Source organism: Lemur catta, chromosome 6 (assembly GCF_020740605.2).
Source record: "Lemur catta isolate mLemCat1 chromosome 6, mLemCat1.pri, whole genome shotgun sequence".
Taxonomy (NCBI): domain Eukaryota; kingdom Metazoa; phylum Chordata; class Mammalia; order Primates; family Lemuridae; genus Lemur; species Lemur catta.
The window spans coordinates 16,378,087-16,396,163 of record NC_059133.1 but is presented as its reverse complement, the minus strand read 5'-3'; the positions used below and the strand labels follow the sequence as shown (position 1 = coordinate 16,396,163).

The window sequence follows — 18,077 nt, the reverse complement described above, 5'->3', positions numbered from 1 at the left end:
AACAACAACAATAACAACAACAAACAATTACAGGTCACTATAAAATATTAATAATAGCAATTCACTTAACCAAGAGTGAAAATCAAAAGACTTTAAAGGCAATACAGAAAGTTATGTTAGTACAAAAACCTCAACTTTTCAAAGTTCAGTTTTTTACAAGCAATCAAAAACTTAACAAGGACCACATAGGAATTATCTTGATAAAACTCAAAGTCTGTTTCCCAGGCCAGTTAAAGAAAAGCCTTCTCCAGTGTGATTGTTTTTTTTTATTTTTTCTTATTGGAAACTGATTTAGACAACTTGGAAGTCAAACCTGATGAAAAGGGTACTTGAATTAATTAGATACAGGAAGAATGTCCAAGATCATGAGTATACACTGTATTTATAGAGGAAGATGAATAAGAAAAACTATAATGGGCTATTAAAAATTTGTAAAAAACGACTAAAATCTTAATAGTGGAAAGACCATAGGACATGAACAAGCAATTCACAGGAAAAAAAAATTTCAACCCCATTTATCAAAGTGTAATGCAAATGAAATGAAGATTGTATTCTTTACCTACCAAATTGGCAGATGAAACAATAGCTGGTATTTGCTGAGCCTTTTCTGGGGGTTAGCCACTATTTTAAGAGATACCACCACTCATACCTGTGTAAAAGTTCATAGAGTTGTAAATCTAATGCTTGTGTACTTTACGTATGTTACACCTTTATCAAAAAGTTGTTTTGTTTGTAAGCACTTCGCCTTATAGTTTGTGGAAAGTAAATCATTATTGTTTTTTGGTTAGTACAGCCTTTTGCTTACTCTGACTAATGCTGCCGTCTGAGATGATACCAGCCATTTGGAGAAAATCAATGAAATGTTCTCTTCAAACTTGTGGAGTACCATCTTTCTATGCTATGTGACAGTTATAAATCAGCAGATTAGGTGTAATTGTTTCTGAAGCAAAAATTTCATTGTGAATGAATTTCCCATCTATTTCGATAATAATTTGTGCATCAGATACACTTATTTTTAAAACTGCCTTGCAGAGTAGTTTGTGTTATTGGGCTTGTATCCACTGTTATGGTAGGAAAGATGGGAGAAGTCCTACTTTCGTTTGTATTCCCCTCAGTGCCTAGCATAGTGCCTTTCACTCAATTGGAATATACAATAAATGTTCATTAAATTGACTCTCTTTTCTTGTCTTTTTGTCAATAAAGTAATTCAGCTTAAACATCAGTTCACAATCCTGATTCAAAATCCTGAAGAAAATGACAGGATATTATGATTAGCAAACTTTTCCCAAAAGTTTAATGCTGGCGTCTTCATGGTTGACTCTTCACCATCCGTTCATGGAAAACTCCTGCCAGTTATTGGTTTGGGAATGGTGATGTGAACCTAACCAATGAGGCATGAGGAAAGTCTGTTTGCAAACTCTTGGGAAAGAAAGTATAGTTTCAATCAATGATGGGCTGCATATGCAATAGTGGTCCCATAAGATCATAATACCGTATTTTTAGTGTACCTTTTCTATGTTTAGATATACAAATACTTACCATTGTGTTACAGTTGGCTTCTGTACAATAACATGTTGTACTGGTTGTAGCCTGGGAGCAACAGGCCATACTATATAGCCCAGGTGTGTAGTAGGCTGTACCATCTAGGTTTGTATAAGTACACTTTATAATCACATAATGACAAAATCTCTTGACACATTTCTCAGAACATATCCCCAGTCGTTAAGTGACACACAACTGTATTTCTCATTCCTAGAAAGGAGACACATGAAGAGATGATTCCTTTCTTTTGGAAGAAAGGACTGGATATCGTATGATGGGATCTAGTTCCTGGAACTCCTGTCTTGTGGCCATGAATAGAGCCAGCTTTTGGTGTAAAGTCAGCACACCAGAGACAGGAGAGAGAAGCAAAGAACATTATTGAGCCATTGCATCAAATAACCCTGTCTACTGCAGTGTTATTGGGCTTCTTATTTTGTGGCAGAATAAATTTCCTTATTGTTAAAAAAAAGACCATCACTTTATCAGATATTATGCTTATATCCACTTCACAGATGAGAAAACTGGCGTAGGTATACTAGCAAATTCCTAAGGCCTCACTTGCAGTGTAAGGTAAGCGGTGGAGCCAAGTTCTAAGTAGTCAGCCTCACCCAGTCATCATGGGCACCCCCGTCACTATGCCACGAGCACAGGCTCTGAAGCTGTCTAGATTAAATCCCAGCCCAGCCACTTGTCTCAGTTTGTCTTTCAGTTAAGTGGGAATAACAGTATCTTCCTAATAGGATTTTTGTAATAAAATGACCAGTTAATACACATCATGTGCTTAGAACAGTGCTTAGTAAAGGTGAGGTGTTAAGATGCTATAAGAATAATACACAGTGGTGGCAAAGATTTGGGGAAACTTGGTGAGATTATGGATTGCTATAGCCTTTGGAATTCCACTTCTAGGAATTTATCCAAATTAGATAAGTATGGCTTGCTTTGTTCACAAATTTTATGTAAGATTTATTGTGACATTTAAAATAGCAAAAAGCAAATCTAAATGTCCAATAGAGAACAAGTTGAATTAAAGCCATTGAAATATGCAGAAGTGTGTTTATTAAGATAAAAAGGTGATTAAGACATATTAATTTAAAAAGCAAGTAACAAAGTTATGTACAATATTATATGAATTCTGTAAAAAAAGAGAGATATGTATTCATAGAAAAGCCTGGAACAGTCTCAGATATCATCTGTGGGATATTTCTGTATGGAGAAATTATGCTTGATTCTTACCTTCCTGTTTTATGTATTTTTTGCATAATTAGGTGTTAGTCATTTAAAAAATCCACTTGGGTATTATTTATATAATAGTAAAAAAAATAATAATCCCCCTTATTTATCATGCCTCATGTCTTATCCATCATCTCTCATATTCTTCTGGCCCAGGTTTCCCCCAACAGCTTTATCTTCTTGGAGGGCAGCTATGGGGAACCAAATTTGGTTCTTCACCCTGGCTCTAGCAGATAATGTTGTCCTTTTTTTTTTTTTTTTAAGAGACAGGTCTTGTTATGTTGCCCAAGGTGGAGCGCAGTGGCTATTCACAGGCATTGCTCACTGTATTCTTAACTCCTGGGCTCAAGCAATCCTCCCACCTCAGCCTCCTCAGCAGCTGGGACTACAGGTGCACTCCACTGCATCTGTCTAGATAATGTCCATTTTGCTTATTTTATTTTGATAATTCATTTATTTTTTTAGTTTGACAAATAGAGTGTACAATGTACTACCCAGGCCCTGCTTTAGGCATTGGGAATAAAAACTCTCAGTTTGGTAAAAACTACCATCTTTAGTGTTTGAATACCTGTTCTGCCACTTAATTGCTGTCTGATTTGGGCAGGTTACTTAACCTCTTCACTTGAAAGCAAATATTTATTAAGCTCCTCCTACATGTTAGGTATTAGAGATACACTATTGAATAAACAAGCACCTGTTCACAAAGCTTACGTTCTAATGGGGACCGATTGATGATTAATATGCACCAGGTAGTGATAAGTGCTATTAAAATAATGCAGGGTAAGGAGAATAAAGAATTATAGGGCAGATGTGCTATTTTAGGATTAGTCTAATAATTAAGCCTAATTTTAGGAGTATCTCTAATAAGATGATATTTGAGGAGAGACCTGAGAGAAGTGCAACAGCCAGCCATGAAGTTGTGTATGGGGAAGAGTTTGAGGAAGAGGCAGCGGTGTGCTGGCACAGGCTAGCACTTGTTCTGACTGTATCTCTTCCCCACTCTGTGTTCAGTGAGGTCAAATTGGTAGCTTGAATTCAGCCTTGATGACAGTATTTACACACAGATATCTGCAAATGCTACAAACCAGGGTTCTCCCCCCCCCCAGAGAACCATTTGTTAAACATTTACCAGCACACCACTGTGAAGAGGGAACAGTAAGTACAGGGGCCCTGAGGAAGAAGCATGCTTGGTGTGTTTGAGGAACATCAAGGCAGCCAGGGTGGCTAGAATAGAATGAGAGGGAAATTCATATGGAGCTGAGGTCAGAGGTAGCCAAGGAGTAAGATCCATAGGCCATGGTAAATACACTGGACTTTATTCTAAGGGAAATGGGGGCCATTACAGGGTTTTGAGCAGAGCAGTGACACCATCTGACTTAAGCTTTGAACAGGACCACACAAGGGGGAGGACTCAGGAAGTCCAGCTGGGAAGCTTGGACAGTATTGTGGAGAAGAGGTGATGATGGCTTGGTAGTGGAGGAAGTGGTAAGAAGAGCACCTCAGTTTCTTCATTTTTTCAGATATTGCAAAGATTGAAAAATAACATTTTAAAGCACTAAGCATAGTGACATGCACACAGGAAGCCCTCAATAAATGATAGCTGTTGTATTGGTATAGACAGAATGCTAACTCTGGGGGTGGGGAGGGGGTGCCCATATTTAGTTAGGAAGGCAGATAATTTTAGTATCAAGTGTTAAATGCTATGTCTGAGACAAGTGCAAGCATAGAGGAGAGACACTTAGCTGAGCTAGAGGTAGGAAAGGCCAGGAAGGGTGTTGGAGTGAAAGCGGACTGCTTTAGCAAAGGCATGAGGATGGGGAATTAGAAGGGAAATTGAACTGCTTAAAGTGTCCACCACACTTCCCCAATTCAGGTGATAATCAGATCACAGCTTTATCCTTTAGCAAAATAATCAGTGATCTGAAAGAATAGCAGTGATTTAATTACTCTCTGTGTTAATTAAAACACCTACTAGGCTGTGGATCATTATGTTCCAATTCAAATTCAGTTGGTAATTTTACAAATTCCGTGGAGGCTTTGATTCTGATCAGCAGTCAGATATAAAAACTTAAGCTGGTAAGAACTTGATAGAACTTGATATGGAGAAAAGAGTTCTTAATCTTGGGCTCAAGCATGGCCTTTGGGTGGTCTGTGAATCCCTTGAAGATATTTGCAGAATTATGTGTGTGCATATACATTTTGGGGTTGAAGTGGGACAGGGTTTCATAGCTTTTATCAGATTCTCATAGAAGTTTGCAGCCCAGTGAAGATTAAAAACACTGCAACTGAGATAAATATTAGACGATAAAAAATAAAATCAGAACAGGCATGTTTTTGTCTGCCATTAAAATAATTTGATAAAGTCATATTCTAAATCACATGAAATGAGTTAAAACGCTTCATCTAAAACCAGTTATTTATAATAAGACTTTTGTCATTTTATTCAAATATGAACTGTCATTTTGGGCCCAGTGAATATTCATTCCAACTCAGAATTTCAACTGTGCCAAGCTCTGATGGTAAATGAGCTTTAGTACAATAAAAAATGCTTACAGGCAAAATTTGCTCTGTTTATCATGCTGGGATCAGACCTTGTATTCTTCCCTTTGAAAATGTTCTCTGCCTCTGATTTTGTTGTTGTTGTTGATCATTGTTTATTGATTCCCTGTATTCCCTTCATATAATACTGCAGTGTCTCCATAGTAACAAATACTCCCTAGGGGCTTCTTCAAAGCCAAAGAAATAGGAAAGGTTATTGAAATTTTACTAGAGGAGGCTTAATAGAAGTTAATTTCTCTGGCCATCTTCCAGAAACTAATGTGATTCAGGAACTTACCTTCTTCTAGTCATATGTGAATGGTGGTAATTTACCCACTTAATTACTTTTGTCTGACAACAGGAAGTTATGCGAGTACTGCATGGGTTGTAATAGTTTCCATTTCTTAAGTGCTATGTTCCAAATGCATCTTGTTAAGTGCATTAAGTATACTATCTCATTGAATCCTTGCAACACCTAATTAGATAGAGACTTTATCCCCATTTTATAGATGCCAAAGCTAGGCTCTGAGATATCAGGTAACTAACTTGCCGAAGATCACACAGCCAGGGAGCAGCAGAACCAGTAGGTAGAAAAATGGAGACAGATGTGTCCTATGAAGGACGAGTAAACTGCAGAAAGAAAAGGCCCCCTTTTCCGTGTATCATTGCCATTTTTCATTACATGGCATTTTCAGTGCTGCTGTATCAGGCACTGTGTCAGAACAATGGATGAGAAAAGTAGTCTAGGAATTGATTACTGAAAAGGGTTGTGGGAAATTAATTGATCTAGTTAATTAACCTATCTCAGTATATTTTTAAAATAGTGATGAGGGAAAGCAATTAAATTTCAGTACTTATCATAAACAAAGCACAAATGTGAGGTGCTTTACTTATTGCATTGAATCCTCATATAAGGGTCCTGAGTAATGCATTAGTATCCCTAGTTTACACATGAGGAAGCTGAGGCTCAGAGGAGTTGCGTGCGTTTCCCAAAGTCACATAGACAGTAGATGGTATGATATGTACCAAGATCAGCCTTCAAAGGCTATTTACTTTCTACTATATCATACTGTAAAATTCACTTTAAAAGCTAAACTACGTGGGGACCAAAGATCATGTCATTAAATTCTGTATATTCCTCATGACATAAGATAGAGTCTTGTACCTAATAGGTACTCAAGAAATGTTTGTGGGTTGATCACCCATCACAGTGAGTTAAAAAATAATGAGGTCTGTCCGGAAAGTATCCAGCCCTTGTTAATATAATGAGAATGGTTTGCACAATATCAATGTAACCTGGCAGCCAAGGAGAATGGACTGTAATGCGTATGCGTGAACAATGATGACTGCACTGTACTGGTCAGCGGGGTGCTAGACCCCGTTCAGTGAGCATGTGTACTGTGTGGCCGTCGCATTCAAAATGGTTGAGCGAACAGAGCAATGACTCCGCATTAAATTTTGCATTAAGCTTGAACATTCCTCCATGGAAACTATTCAGATGATTCAGAAGTTTTTCAGGGACGATGCAATGAGTGTAATGCAAATAAAAGTGTGGTCTTACTTCAAAGATGGTCGAGAATCTGCTGAAAGTGAACCAGTTACTTCTGGAAGGCCTGCAACAAGCAGAACACCTGAGAATGTTGAACGTGGACGTTAGGTTAGGTTAAGAGATGCTGGGAGAACTGTGCGAGGTCCCAAGGTGCCTGCTCTGAAGGGGATTGAGGGATCATTGTCCTTTGTACAGTGTTTCTTGTATCTTGTGTCTTCTTCAGTAAATGCCTCTATTTTCCATATTACATGGCTGGATACATCCCGGACAGACCTTGTAGAGTGCCAAAGGCACAAAGATGTATCTTATTTCCAAATAGGAAAGAAAAACTACCTTCACATTCCTTACAGGATATACTGTTCCTTGGAAGCAGAATTATAGACAGTCTTTTTAATTACCCCATATGTATAGTTCAGAGTTTAAAACCTGTATATATTATACAAAGGTTCCAATAAATGCACCTTGTGTATTATAACTGCATGATTTTGACATTTTCAAGACAGACAACCATGAATAGATTAGTCTTGGTAGAGAAAAAGCAGCTTGGTATTTTAGAAATATGTATGGTATACAACATAGTCAAAACCCAACAACCGCAAATCATATGAAGGCATAAAAGGTGTATTAGAAAGTATTTAGGCACATGTGTAAATGCTTTGACACATGGCCTGACCCTCTTTATGGTCCATGTGTATACTTTTCAGCTTGTGGCTGATACCTCCTGCCTCCGCACACCCAGGCTTCTTAAGTGTGTCTAGAGTTGAGAAGTGGTGCCGTCTGCCAAGGTTTCCTGGTGATGGTGTTGCTCTAATATTCCAGCGTCACTGTCTTGGTTTTGAGGTATTCATTTAGAGCTTCCTCACCTAGGACAGAAAAAAGCTGTTGATGGACCATGTTTAAAGGTGGATATGATATGACCAGACTTCCAGACATAGATGTAGGTAGGTGTGTAGATCACGAAGCAAATGGATTGTGGCCAAGGTCAGTGCTTCTCAAACGTTAAAGTTCATATGAATCACCCGAAGGCTGTTAAACTGCAGATTCTGATTCAGTTAAGTCCGGTATAGGCCCCGAAGTCACGTGCTTCTAACCATTCCCAGATGATGTTGATGTTAGTGGTCCATGGACTACACTTTGAGTAGTAAGGGCCTAGATCAGCTACCAGGCCTTCTAAGGACCAGAGAGTGTTGGCTGGTCAGCTTCAACTCAAAAATTTCTCCTTTATTTCTCTGCTTGATGACAAACTTCACCTTTTACCCTTTGTTCATTTATGCTGAACAGAAGTAACCAAGATACTTACTACTGTCCTTCAGCTTATATTAAATGAAATAGAATTGAGCACAGGAAAGAAAGTTTGAGATCATTTGGCTTACTCTTATTTTAAAGATAAGGAAAATGCAGTTTATATTGTATGTTAGAAACACAGAGGAGCATGTCTAGGCAAAAAATAAATAGGTCTGCCTTTTTTCAGGGGTTTCTATTTTGAGCTAGTACAGTCATCAATCTCTACAGTGGTTAAAGGGCAGTGACTACCGTGGTGAAACTAACGAGTATGTGATTCTGGAAGCCGAGCTAAAACAAGGGCTGTCAACCATGTCCCCACATTAGAACCACCCAAGAAACTTTTAAAACTCCTGATCCTGGGTCACACCCCAGACCAATTAGATCAGTATCTCTGTATTTTTAAAGCTCCCAGGTGATTCTAATCTAATATGCAGCTAAAGTTCAGAACCACTGAGCCAAGGGGTATTAAAATGGGGGGGGGGGAGCAGAAACTATTAGGCAAACTGTAGTATTTTATAGTAAAACAAACAGAGCTACTCAGTTTACACTCTATCAAAAGACAGGTGAAACACAGATGCCTCGCTTTCTAATAATAATTTCCCTAGGAAGGTCTCCCACTGTTTTGGATACAGGGATGAAAGCCAAATTAAAGACATGGAAAAGAAAAAGCATTTACCTTCACCCAATGGAATTTAAAATGAAAACTACTTTTATTGCTGCAAATATATTACAAAAAGTCATCAGGAAAGAGGAAAAAAAAAACCCCAAATGAACCAAACTTATAATAGCAGATTGTAATTTCAGTAAATTGCCAACATTTCAGTTTTTCAAACAGCATGCCAGACTGACGATGGGGAGTAAGAGATGGGCTCCACAGCCAGACTGCCTGGCTTTTAATTCTCTCTGCCAGTATGTGGCTGTGTGACTTTGGGCAACTCACTCAACCTCTCTAAGCCCTATTTTTCTGTTCTTTACAATAAGATAATAATAGTACCTGTCTCCTAGAGCTATTGTGAGGATTGCTTGTGCCTATACGGGTTAAGTGGGATAGGACCTGCACGTAGTTAGCATTCAGAGTAAGCTATTGCTTGAAAGGTATTAGTGTCACTGCTCACAGTGAATTACGTTTTTGGCTTTTTATAAACTTTAAATCTTATTGCCCAGACTCCTAACAAACCTTGCCAACTGCAGTGTTGACTCTGAAGGACTGCCAGGCAGCTCAGAGACAAGATTTATTCCCGGAGCTAGCTGCATACTGCCCTCCACCCATTTTCCTTTCTTGGTTCCATTTAGTGCCACGAAAGCTAAACCAAGTTCATGCGGAATGTCAGATTAAAAAAACAGACATTTTAGCTAAAATATATTGTCAGAGTTTCTTTTTCCTTTCAACATTAATCTTCTTTTGAAAAGAAACATCTTTCCACATAATTTGTATACTTTTCTGTATGTATGTTATATTCAATTACAATGTTCAACATTTAAAAAAAATTAGTACCTTTGTAAACCCAGATCTAACTGCCACGTAAGAAATGCCCTTCAAAACAATATTCAAGTGTCGCATGAAACATAGAGCAGATTTTTCTGTGATGTGGCAACAAAGGGAACAGGAAGTAGAAAAGTAAAGCCATACCTAAGTCTTTTCCAAAGCCAGATTGTTTAACTCCACCAAATGGGGCTGCCACGTCCGTCTTGTTGTATGTGTTAATAAAAACAGTTCCCGCTTCTAGTTTTTCACTCACGTACATAGCTTTGTTAATGTCTTTTGTAAAAACCCCTGAGGCCAAGCCATACTCTGTATTATTTGCTCGCTGCAACACTCCATTGATGTCCCTACAAGATGTTTTTAGGAAGACATAAAACTTCATTAAATGTCAAGTGAAACACTGTCATTTTATGTTCCAAAATTTTTCCCCTCTCTGCTAGAAACAGGAAAACATTACTGCCACCTGCTTAAATTTTTATAAATGAAACATTTCAGGCTTATACTAAAAGAAAGTCCCAAAGAAATATTATAATTCTAATATTATATTTTTCTTATATCAGGCAACACCTTTTAAAATCTGATGCAAAGTCATGTTTTCAATCTTCTTCAACAGTTCTCAATGGGGACCTCTCCACTTCCTCCCCTGTCCCTTAAGTCCTGCTTCTAGATGTATTCTCAAAATGTCCTCCCTATTTCCTTCCATCTCTTCAGATTTTGCACACAAGATTCAAGGTTCTTTCAGTGCCTGAAGCCTTTTCAGATCGTACCAGTGCCACTGCCAAGGTGGCAAAGTGTGGTTTGGTGAGAGGGCTCTGCGGCCAGACTGCCTGGGTGACCTTGGGCAAATGACTTCATCTCTCCACGCCTTCATTTATTCTTGTGAAAAGTGGAAGTAATAATAAAAGGACCTGTCTAGTTGTCATGAGGATGAAATGACCTAATAGTACCTAGAACACAGTAAAGTTTCAGTGAAAGTCAGCTCTATAATCAGGTAGCACATATTTCTCCAATTTCAGTATTTTGGTAGAATGAACTGTGTGATGCTGGTTTAACTCTTCCTGTATTTAATGGTTCACCCTCTGTAAATTGGAGAATAGAAGCTCTACATGGGCAGGGATCATGTCATATGTCTATGCCATGGTGTCACATCATCAAATGAGAGTGAATTCAATTACATATGCTTATTCAACAAAATAGGTCTCTTGATTTCCCTGCCTTTTGATGTAGTGTATGTACATGCCCAAGTAGTGGAGATATCAACCTGCTCTTCTTTCAGTTGAGTCCAGTTCCAATGTGCCTGCCATAGTGTATCTTACCTTTTTGAGTGTGATCTTAATGTTTAAAAATGCACACGTTTTCTACAACATAGCCAGTAAACATAAGCCAGGTATTTCATCTGGTCCTCCAGCAAAGATACAGGATCTGTTCCAAAACTGGAGGAAAACTTAGTTGTGTTGAATTTATTGAGAGACAGCACAGGTTTCAATGTAGTGCACTCTGGAGGGATTTTCAAAGGTCATCTTGGCTATACAAAGTGTTACACTTGCACAAGAAATTTGGAACCTAACTTGGAGAGAACTGAGACTCCGCTAAAACTCTCACTTCTTGATGCACTGCACATGGTAGGGGCCCACATATTTATGGACTGGACTAGAGGCAGAAAGATGGCTTTATGCCATTTCTTGTTGAGGACTGTCATGATGCCAAAGCTCCATAACACCTTGTCTACTTCTACAATAACAATAAGCATAATGTTGGCAGAAGGATAAATAAATACTTATTTAATCCTCAAAATGACCTAAGAGGGTATATACTGTTATTAACCCAATTTTATAAATTAAGAAACTAAGGCACAGAGTAGTTAACTGGCCCAAGCTCACAGAGGTAGTAAGGTGAGGAGGCAGAATGCCTACTCTGACCCAGTTCACCTTCCTGCCTTTGGCCCCCTGTGAACTGCCATGTGCCTTGTCTGTCTCCTCCATTAGATGGTAAGCTCCTTCAGGACAGGGACTGTGACTTATCCATGTTTAGATCCCCCAAACCTGGCTTCTAATGTCTGCATATTTAACACCAAGACTATCCTACAGGGGAATTTATAATGAGAAACAGGCAATAACAGGCATCCTTGGATCAGTGTGTCAAAACCTTATTCACTTCAGCTTAGTGTCCCCAAAAGTCTCTTACAATATGTTTATCAAAGACCAAGAAGTCCTTCTGAACTCTGAATTCTGTTTTTTTCCAACTTCTCATTGGTTGAAGTAAACCTAAAGCCATTCTGAAGAATTTTCTGCAGTATACCAGGAGACTCCATTGTATTAACACTGTTTTATGAGCTCAGTTACCACTTAACCCTTTGATATGCTGAACACCTTGGGAAGTTTCATGTAGCAAAACAAACCAGCATATCCCTTACAGTTGATTACAGGGTGATTGTGAATGATTCTGTAAGAAGTTGAGTATCAAGCTTTTGGGGGCATAATCCTCTATGATAGCAGCACCCCTTCTTTGGGAAAATAAGATTTCACAGATGCTGCTTTCCCTAGGAATATAAATTTGAAAACTGGTTTTGTTATTTATTAGTGATTTACCTTGTTCCACAGACATTTCAAATGTTGATTGTACAAAAACTAAAATTTAATGAGCTAAAATCCCATTATATTGGCCATTAATTTAAGCTGAGTAGCAAAAATATATTATGATCTACAATGGTTAGCAGAATCATACTCTTCTCATTATTTAATTATTCTTATGGTAGAAAAATTACATGTTCATTAATTTTGTGCTCTGTATATAGCACAATGACAGAGGAAATAGACCTTATCTAGACAAAACCTAACTTAAATTGTGTCTGAAGAACATACCCATTTTGGAACTTAGAAATGACCATAATGGGCCCAAAGGATTCCTCTTTGGCGAGGTACATGTGGTCTTCCACATCTGTGAACACAGTTGGTTCCATAAAAAAGCCTTTTTGGGGAAAAAGGAGAAAAGAACGTCAATTATAGGTTAAGTCATTTTCAATTAATAGTTCTCTCACTTAATTACATTGTAATTTTTTTCTTTCCCTCTGGCCCAGTACCACTACGAAGAGTTTCATTTCTCTATTTGGTGATGGCATTCTTTATTTTTTTATTCTTATTTGTTCTTATTCTTATTTTTAATGTCTTTATTATGAAACTTTCAAACAGATGTAAAAGTAGAGAAAATAGTATAATGAACAGTAAATATCCATATTTTGTTATATTTATTTTTTCCCTATTGAAATATTTTAAAGCAAATTCCAGATCACATAATTTTCACTTCTATTTCAGCAGAAATCTGTAAAAATAGGAACATTTTCTGACATAACCACAATACAATATCACACTTAACAAAATTAATGCTCAATCTTTATTCATAGCTTATATTTCATTTTCCTTCATTGTCTAGAAATTATCTTTTTTACAGGTGATTTGTTTGATTTAGGATTCAAATAAATTCTACACATTGCATTTGGTTATTAGGTCTCATAAGTGTCTTCTAATCTAGAATATTTTGTCCTTTTGCCTTCCCCCTTATTTTTTTTTATGCCATTGTCATGTTAAAAAGACTAGGTCAGTTTTCCTGTAGAATATCTTACATTTTAGATTTGTCATTGCTTCCTTTGAGTGATACTTGTTTCTCTATCCCTTGTGATTTTTTTAAAAGTAAAGTAAAAAAGTAAAAATACTTTTAAAATACATATAACATAAAATTTACCATCTTAACCATTTTAAGTGTACAATTCAGTGTTATGAAATACATTCATAATGTGCAAACTTCACCACCATTCTTTTCCATAACCCTTTTCAGCTTATAAAACTGAAACTCTGCACCCATTAAACAATAACTTACTTCCCTCCCTCCCTCCCTCTCTCCTTTCTTTCCTTTCTTCCTTCCTTCCTTTCTTGCTCTCTCTTTCTTTCTTGACAGGGGGGTCTCACTCTGTTGCCCAGGCTAGAGTGCCATGGTGTCAGCCTAGCTCACAGCAACCTCAAACTCCTGGGCTTAAGCGATCCTACTGCCTCAGCCTCCCAAGTAGCTGGGACTACAGGCATGCGCCACCATGCCCGGCTAATTTTTTACTATATATATTTTTAGCTGTCCAGATAATTTCTTTCTATTTTTAGTAGAGACGGGGTCTCGCTCTTGCTCAGGCTGGTCTTGAACTCCTGACCTCGAGACATCCTCCAGCCTCGGCCTCCCAGAGTTCTAGGATTACAGGCGTGAGCCACTGTGCCCAGCCTTATTCTATCATTTTTTCTATATTAATTAGCAGGAATTCTTCTGTAAAAAAGTGTCTCCTTTATCAGCTACTCAGTTACACAGAAATTCAGTTCATACAGGAAAGACAGGATAAATGTTGAATTTTTTTCTTGTGATTACCAATGTTCAGAGTAGGGTGCTGGTGCATAATCTACCTACAACAGTGAAAAATGAATTTTTGTATTTCTATCTGTCCTTTTGAGTATAATGACACTGAGCCCTTCAAATATTTCAGTAACAGGTTCTGTTTAGACAACAGTAACAAATGCTTCCCAGGCTACGTTGGCTAAGATTAAATCTCCCAGGTGCCAAGAATCAAGACCAGCAGTGCCTGGTAACACAGTTATCCATTACACTTGTTTACTGCACAGATAAGGGCCTGTCACAGCCATTTTATTATTTGATTCCCACAGCCTTGTAAGGCAGAGTGTACCCATTTCATCTCATTTTACATAAGAAGAAACTGAGGCTCAAAACATTATGTTGTCCAAGGTGCCACAGCTTATAAGTGGCCAAGCAGGATATAGAATTTAATTCTTCTGACTGTATTATAAATGCCACCATTTACTTTGGAGGTAAGAGGGTCTGCAATGAAAACTGTTACCATCCACTCCAACTGCAGAAGGTAGGTGCCTGGTAAACCCCCCAGGAAGGTGATCTTACCTGGCCTTTGGACTTGTCTTCCCCCGTACACCAAAGTGGCTCCCTCCTTCACTCCAGCTTCACAGTATTGCAGCAGCTTTTCCAGATGGGCCTTATGATTTTGGGGCCCATGATCAGTAGATCTGTCAAGTGGATCGCCAATTTTCATCTTTTTAATTTCTTCCACCTATATGTTACCCAGTCCACAAAAACACAATTCACTGTTAATAGCAATAATGGATACCCTTGACTGAGTTCCCTATGGTGGGTGTTATACTAAACTATTTATAGATGTGTTGTCATTTAGTCTTCACAACAGCACTGAAAGTAGGTATTTATTATTGCCCTTTTACAAAAGAAGAAAGTGAGTCCTAGAGAGGTTAAGTGACTTACCCAAGTACAGACAACCACTGAATACTGTAGACTTTTTCCCATTTGAAATCTCAAGTTTTTAACCACTGTCTTCTAATAGAACATAAGCTACATATGCTTATTTGAAAATTATCCTGAATGTGGATCCATTATGATTAGCAAACTGATGTTCTGAAATTATCATTAATATTGCATACTTACACTCTTCATGGCAAAAAAATGTCTAAAATGGCCACATTGTTATCTTTTTCTTTTCTCCTCCCCACATGTGGCAGACTGCCCTTGTGAAATGCTCACAATCTAGCCATGCCAGAGGAATTGCTAGAATGTTCTGATGAAAAACAATCTTTATCACACAGTGTTCATCACTAGGTCTTTGTATTAAATAATTGCCTCAGGGATCTTTATCTATTTCTGCATTTTCTAATGTTAAGTCAAGTTCTAGAAAGAAGAAAGAATGGAAGTTATGACCCAGCAGGGCCATGGATTTGAATTTAGGCCTGGCAATAACCTCTCAGTGCCTTGTGCACGGTCCTGTGCTGGATGAGCAGCTCTGAGTGGGCAGGGACCACGTCTTTCTTGTTCACCTTTGTATTCCCAGCACCCAGTATTTGGCACTAAGTAGGTGCTCAAGAAATAGAGCTGTTGAATGAATGAATGAATACACATAGCATGTGTGCAAAACATGTTTGTTGATTTGATAGGACAAATTCTTAACATTTCTGGTCTCAACATTTGAAATTTCAACAAGCTGTGGCTGACCCTGACAGCCCATGACACGTAGCACCTCAAGTTGTATTTATTGAAACACGAGATTGAATTATACTGTGATGTTCAGGAGACAGCCACTGCCCACTTGACTGCCCACCATCTCCCTCTCTCTATGACTTCCTTTTATCCACTCTCAAGAAAAAAAGAATACCTTTGCTTGTTTGGTGGGATGAGGTGTAGGGAGTTGGCTCTGGGGGAAAAAAAGCTGGTGCTGGTTTTACAAATACAGGCAAGTTTAGGATTACTATTAGCTTCATCATGACATAATGTAGTATAATTTAGAGTTTATGTTAGCTACAGAATTTATCTTAATAGTCCTATAGATGATTTTTAGTTCCATATATGAATCATGATCAATCTACAGGGGCTATTTATTTTAGTGAAACAAATGATATACTGTCATATTAACTACAAATTAGGGATTTATTAATATAAGGACCTAGTGATGTACCTCTCAGAGTCAATTTAGAGATTTATAAAATAAAAATCAAGCAGTGTATCTCTCACAAGAGCCAAGGATCTAATATACTATAAATGCAGGACAAGGTATAAGTGATAACACCTCTTAAGTATACTTTATCAGGCTTTCATATAAACCTAGAACTTTTTACTATGAAAAATTATAAACACATATAAAAGCAGACAATATAATGAAACTCTATGTGCTCAACAGCTTCAACAACTAACAACTACCAACTCCTGGCCAATTTATTCACCTGATTACTTCCTCTCCTCCTAGGTTATTTTGAAGCAAATTCCAGGCATCATTACATAATCTGTAAATATGTCAGTATGTAGCCATAAAAAAAATAAGGACTATTTTAAACACTAACCATAATACTGTTATCACACCTAAAAATTCATAAACCGTCCTAGAAGTACTTTTCAAGTGCAAGCAATTTCTATACAACTCATAGGGCGAATTCAAAGGTGCCTCACCACTCTCGTCACAAATTCATCGTGGATGGATTCTTCCACAAACAACCGCCCAGCTGCAATACAGTTCTCTCCTTTGTTGAAAAATACTGCTCCCATACCCTTCAGCAGCAGAAGAGAAAATATTGCAAACGTTATTTGAGAAGTCAAGATTGTCATAAAATTGTACACACAGAGAATTCGGTGTTATTGGAAGCCAGCAAACAACACAGAGAAGTCATAGACAATCCTCTTGGCCTTGTTGGTGATGAGAGCTGCTTGGAGATATTCAATTTTGATGTAGCATGTTTTTAGGGATTTTGTTTCCCCTTTCCCCTTTGTGATCCATGAGCACTTTACAAAAATGTATGCAACAGTAAAGATACACCCTTAAAGACAAATTTTGTGTTGCAAGAAAATCTAGATTTTCTATAAATGTAAATGCAATAACTTGTATACTAAGTTTTGCTTTTAAAATCTTGACATTAGTTTGTACAGATCACGAACGTTTAGAAAGCTTCCCTAACCCCTCATGAAAAGAATTCTCTATTTTTGAAGGAGAAGTTTAAAAAATCTTTGAAATGAAGGCACTCAAAAATGACAGATTTGGAAGACTGATGGATTTTGTGCATTTTCCCTTTCTAAATGCAGTTTCTATTAATCTCTAGGAAACCTCCCTGGACTGGGTAAAAAATATAACAGATGCTTTGAAATAACATGTTTTTCCTGGCTGTGCATTTTATTATCTTTAAACATTTCAAGATTATGTTGACCATCTTGGATTTGGGGTTCTTAAATGGTGAGAACTAGATGCTTTAAGGTTATATATTTCTATCCTGCAGAGTCTGGTGGTGGCTAATATCAAACTCACAAGTGAATATTCAACTTCAGGGAAAGGGAAAGAATGATTTCCTATAATCATTACACTGGAATCTTCTCCTTGCTTACAAATTATTTCACCCTTAGCCATCTTTATTCATTCGTTTTTATTCATGTTATACAATCAAGAGTGTGAGATGACTAGTGAAGACTAACGTTCAGCTTGGTGTTTTTAAAAACGTTAACAGACTATGGTATAGGGAAAAAGAAATCCCTCTCCCCTTTATTTTCTTTCCCCCATCTTCTCTTTGGAAGGCTCTGGAAGGCTCTTGGAAACCCAGACATCCAGCGGAGTACTGACCCCTGATATCAGTCTGTGTACCCCCAGCTGTTGTCTATCACTGACACCTCCAGATGGGCTACCCCACAGGCCTGGCTGCGAGAGTGCTTGGCCCTTCTTCACTCCCAGACCACTCCATTCTCTTTGAGGCCTTTGTATGGAGAGGTCTGACTGTGGATGTTCATTAAAATTACAGTTTGGGGAATGGTGAACATTCTTCTTAGCGCACAGAATAGAGGATTGCACAGTACTGGGAAGACTGTTTGTGTCCACCAGAATTACAAGAAATCTTAGCACAACCTATGCCC

General features: G+C 37.9%; 1 protein-coding gene across 1 annotated transcript in view; it reads right to left on the bottom strand.

Annotated features, from left to right (window-relative positions):
* Positions 1-7,147: 7,147 nt before the first annotated feature.
* Positions 7,148-18,077, bottom strand: part of ALDH1L2 (aldehyde dehydrogenase 1 family member L2) — a 47,392-nt gene continuing 36,462 nt past the window's right edge. Inside the window, exons 19-23 of the mRNA XM_045553057.1 lie at positions 16,635-16,733; positions 14,574-14,739; positions 12,488-12,593; positions 9,774-9,973; positions 7,148-7,722 (exon numbers count right to left, since the gene is read on the bottom strand). Coding sequence (XP_045409013.1) covers positions 7,667-7,722; positions 9,774-9,973; positions 12,488-12,593; positions 14,574-14,739; positions 16,635-16,733 — 627 coding nt within the window. The 3' untranslated portion in view covers positions 7,148-7,666. The remainder of the gene's footprint in view (positions 7,723-9,773; positions 9,974-12,487; positions 12,594-14,573; positions 14,740-16,634; positions 16,734-18,077) is intronic.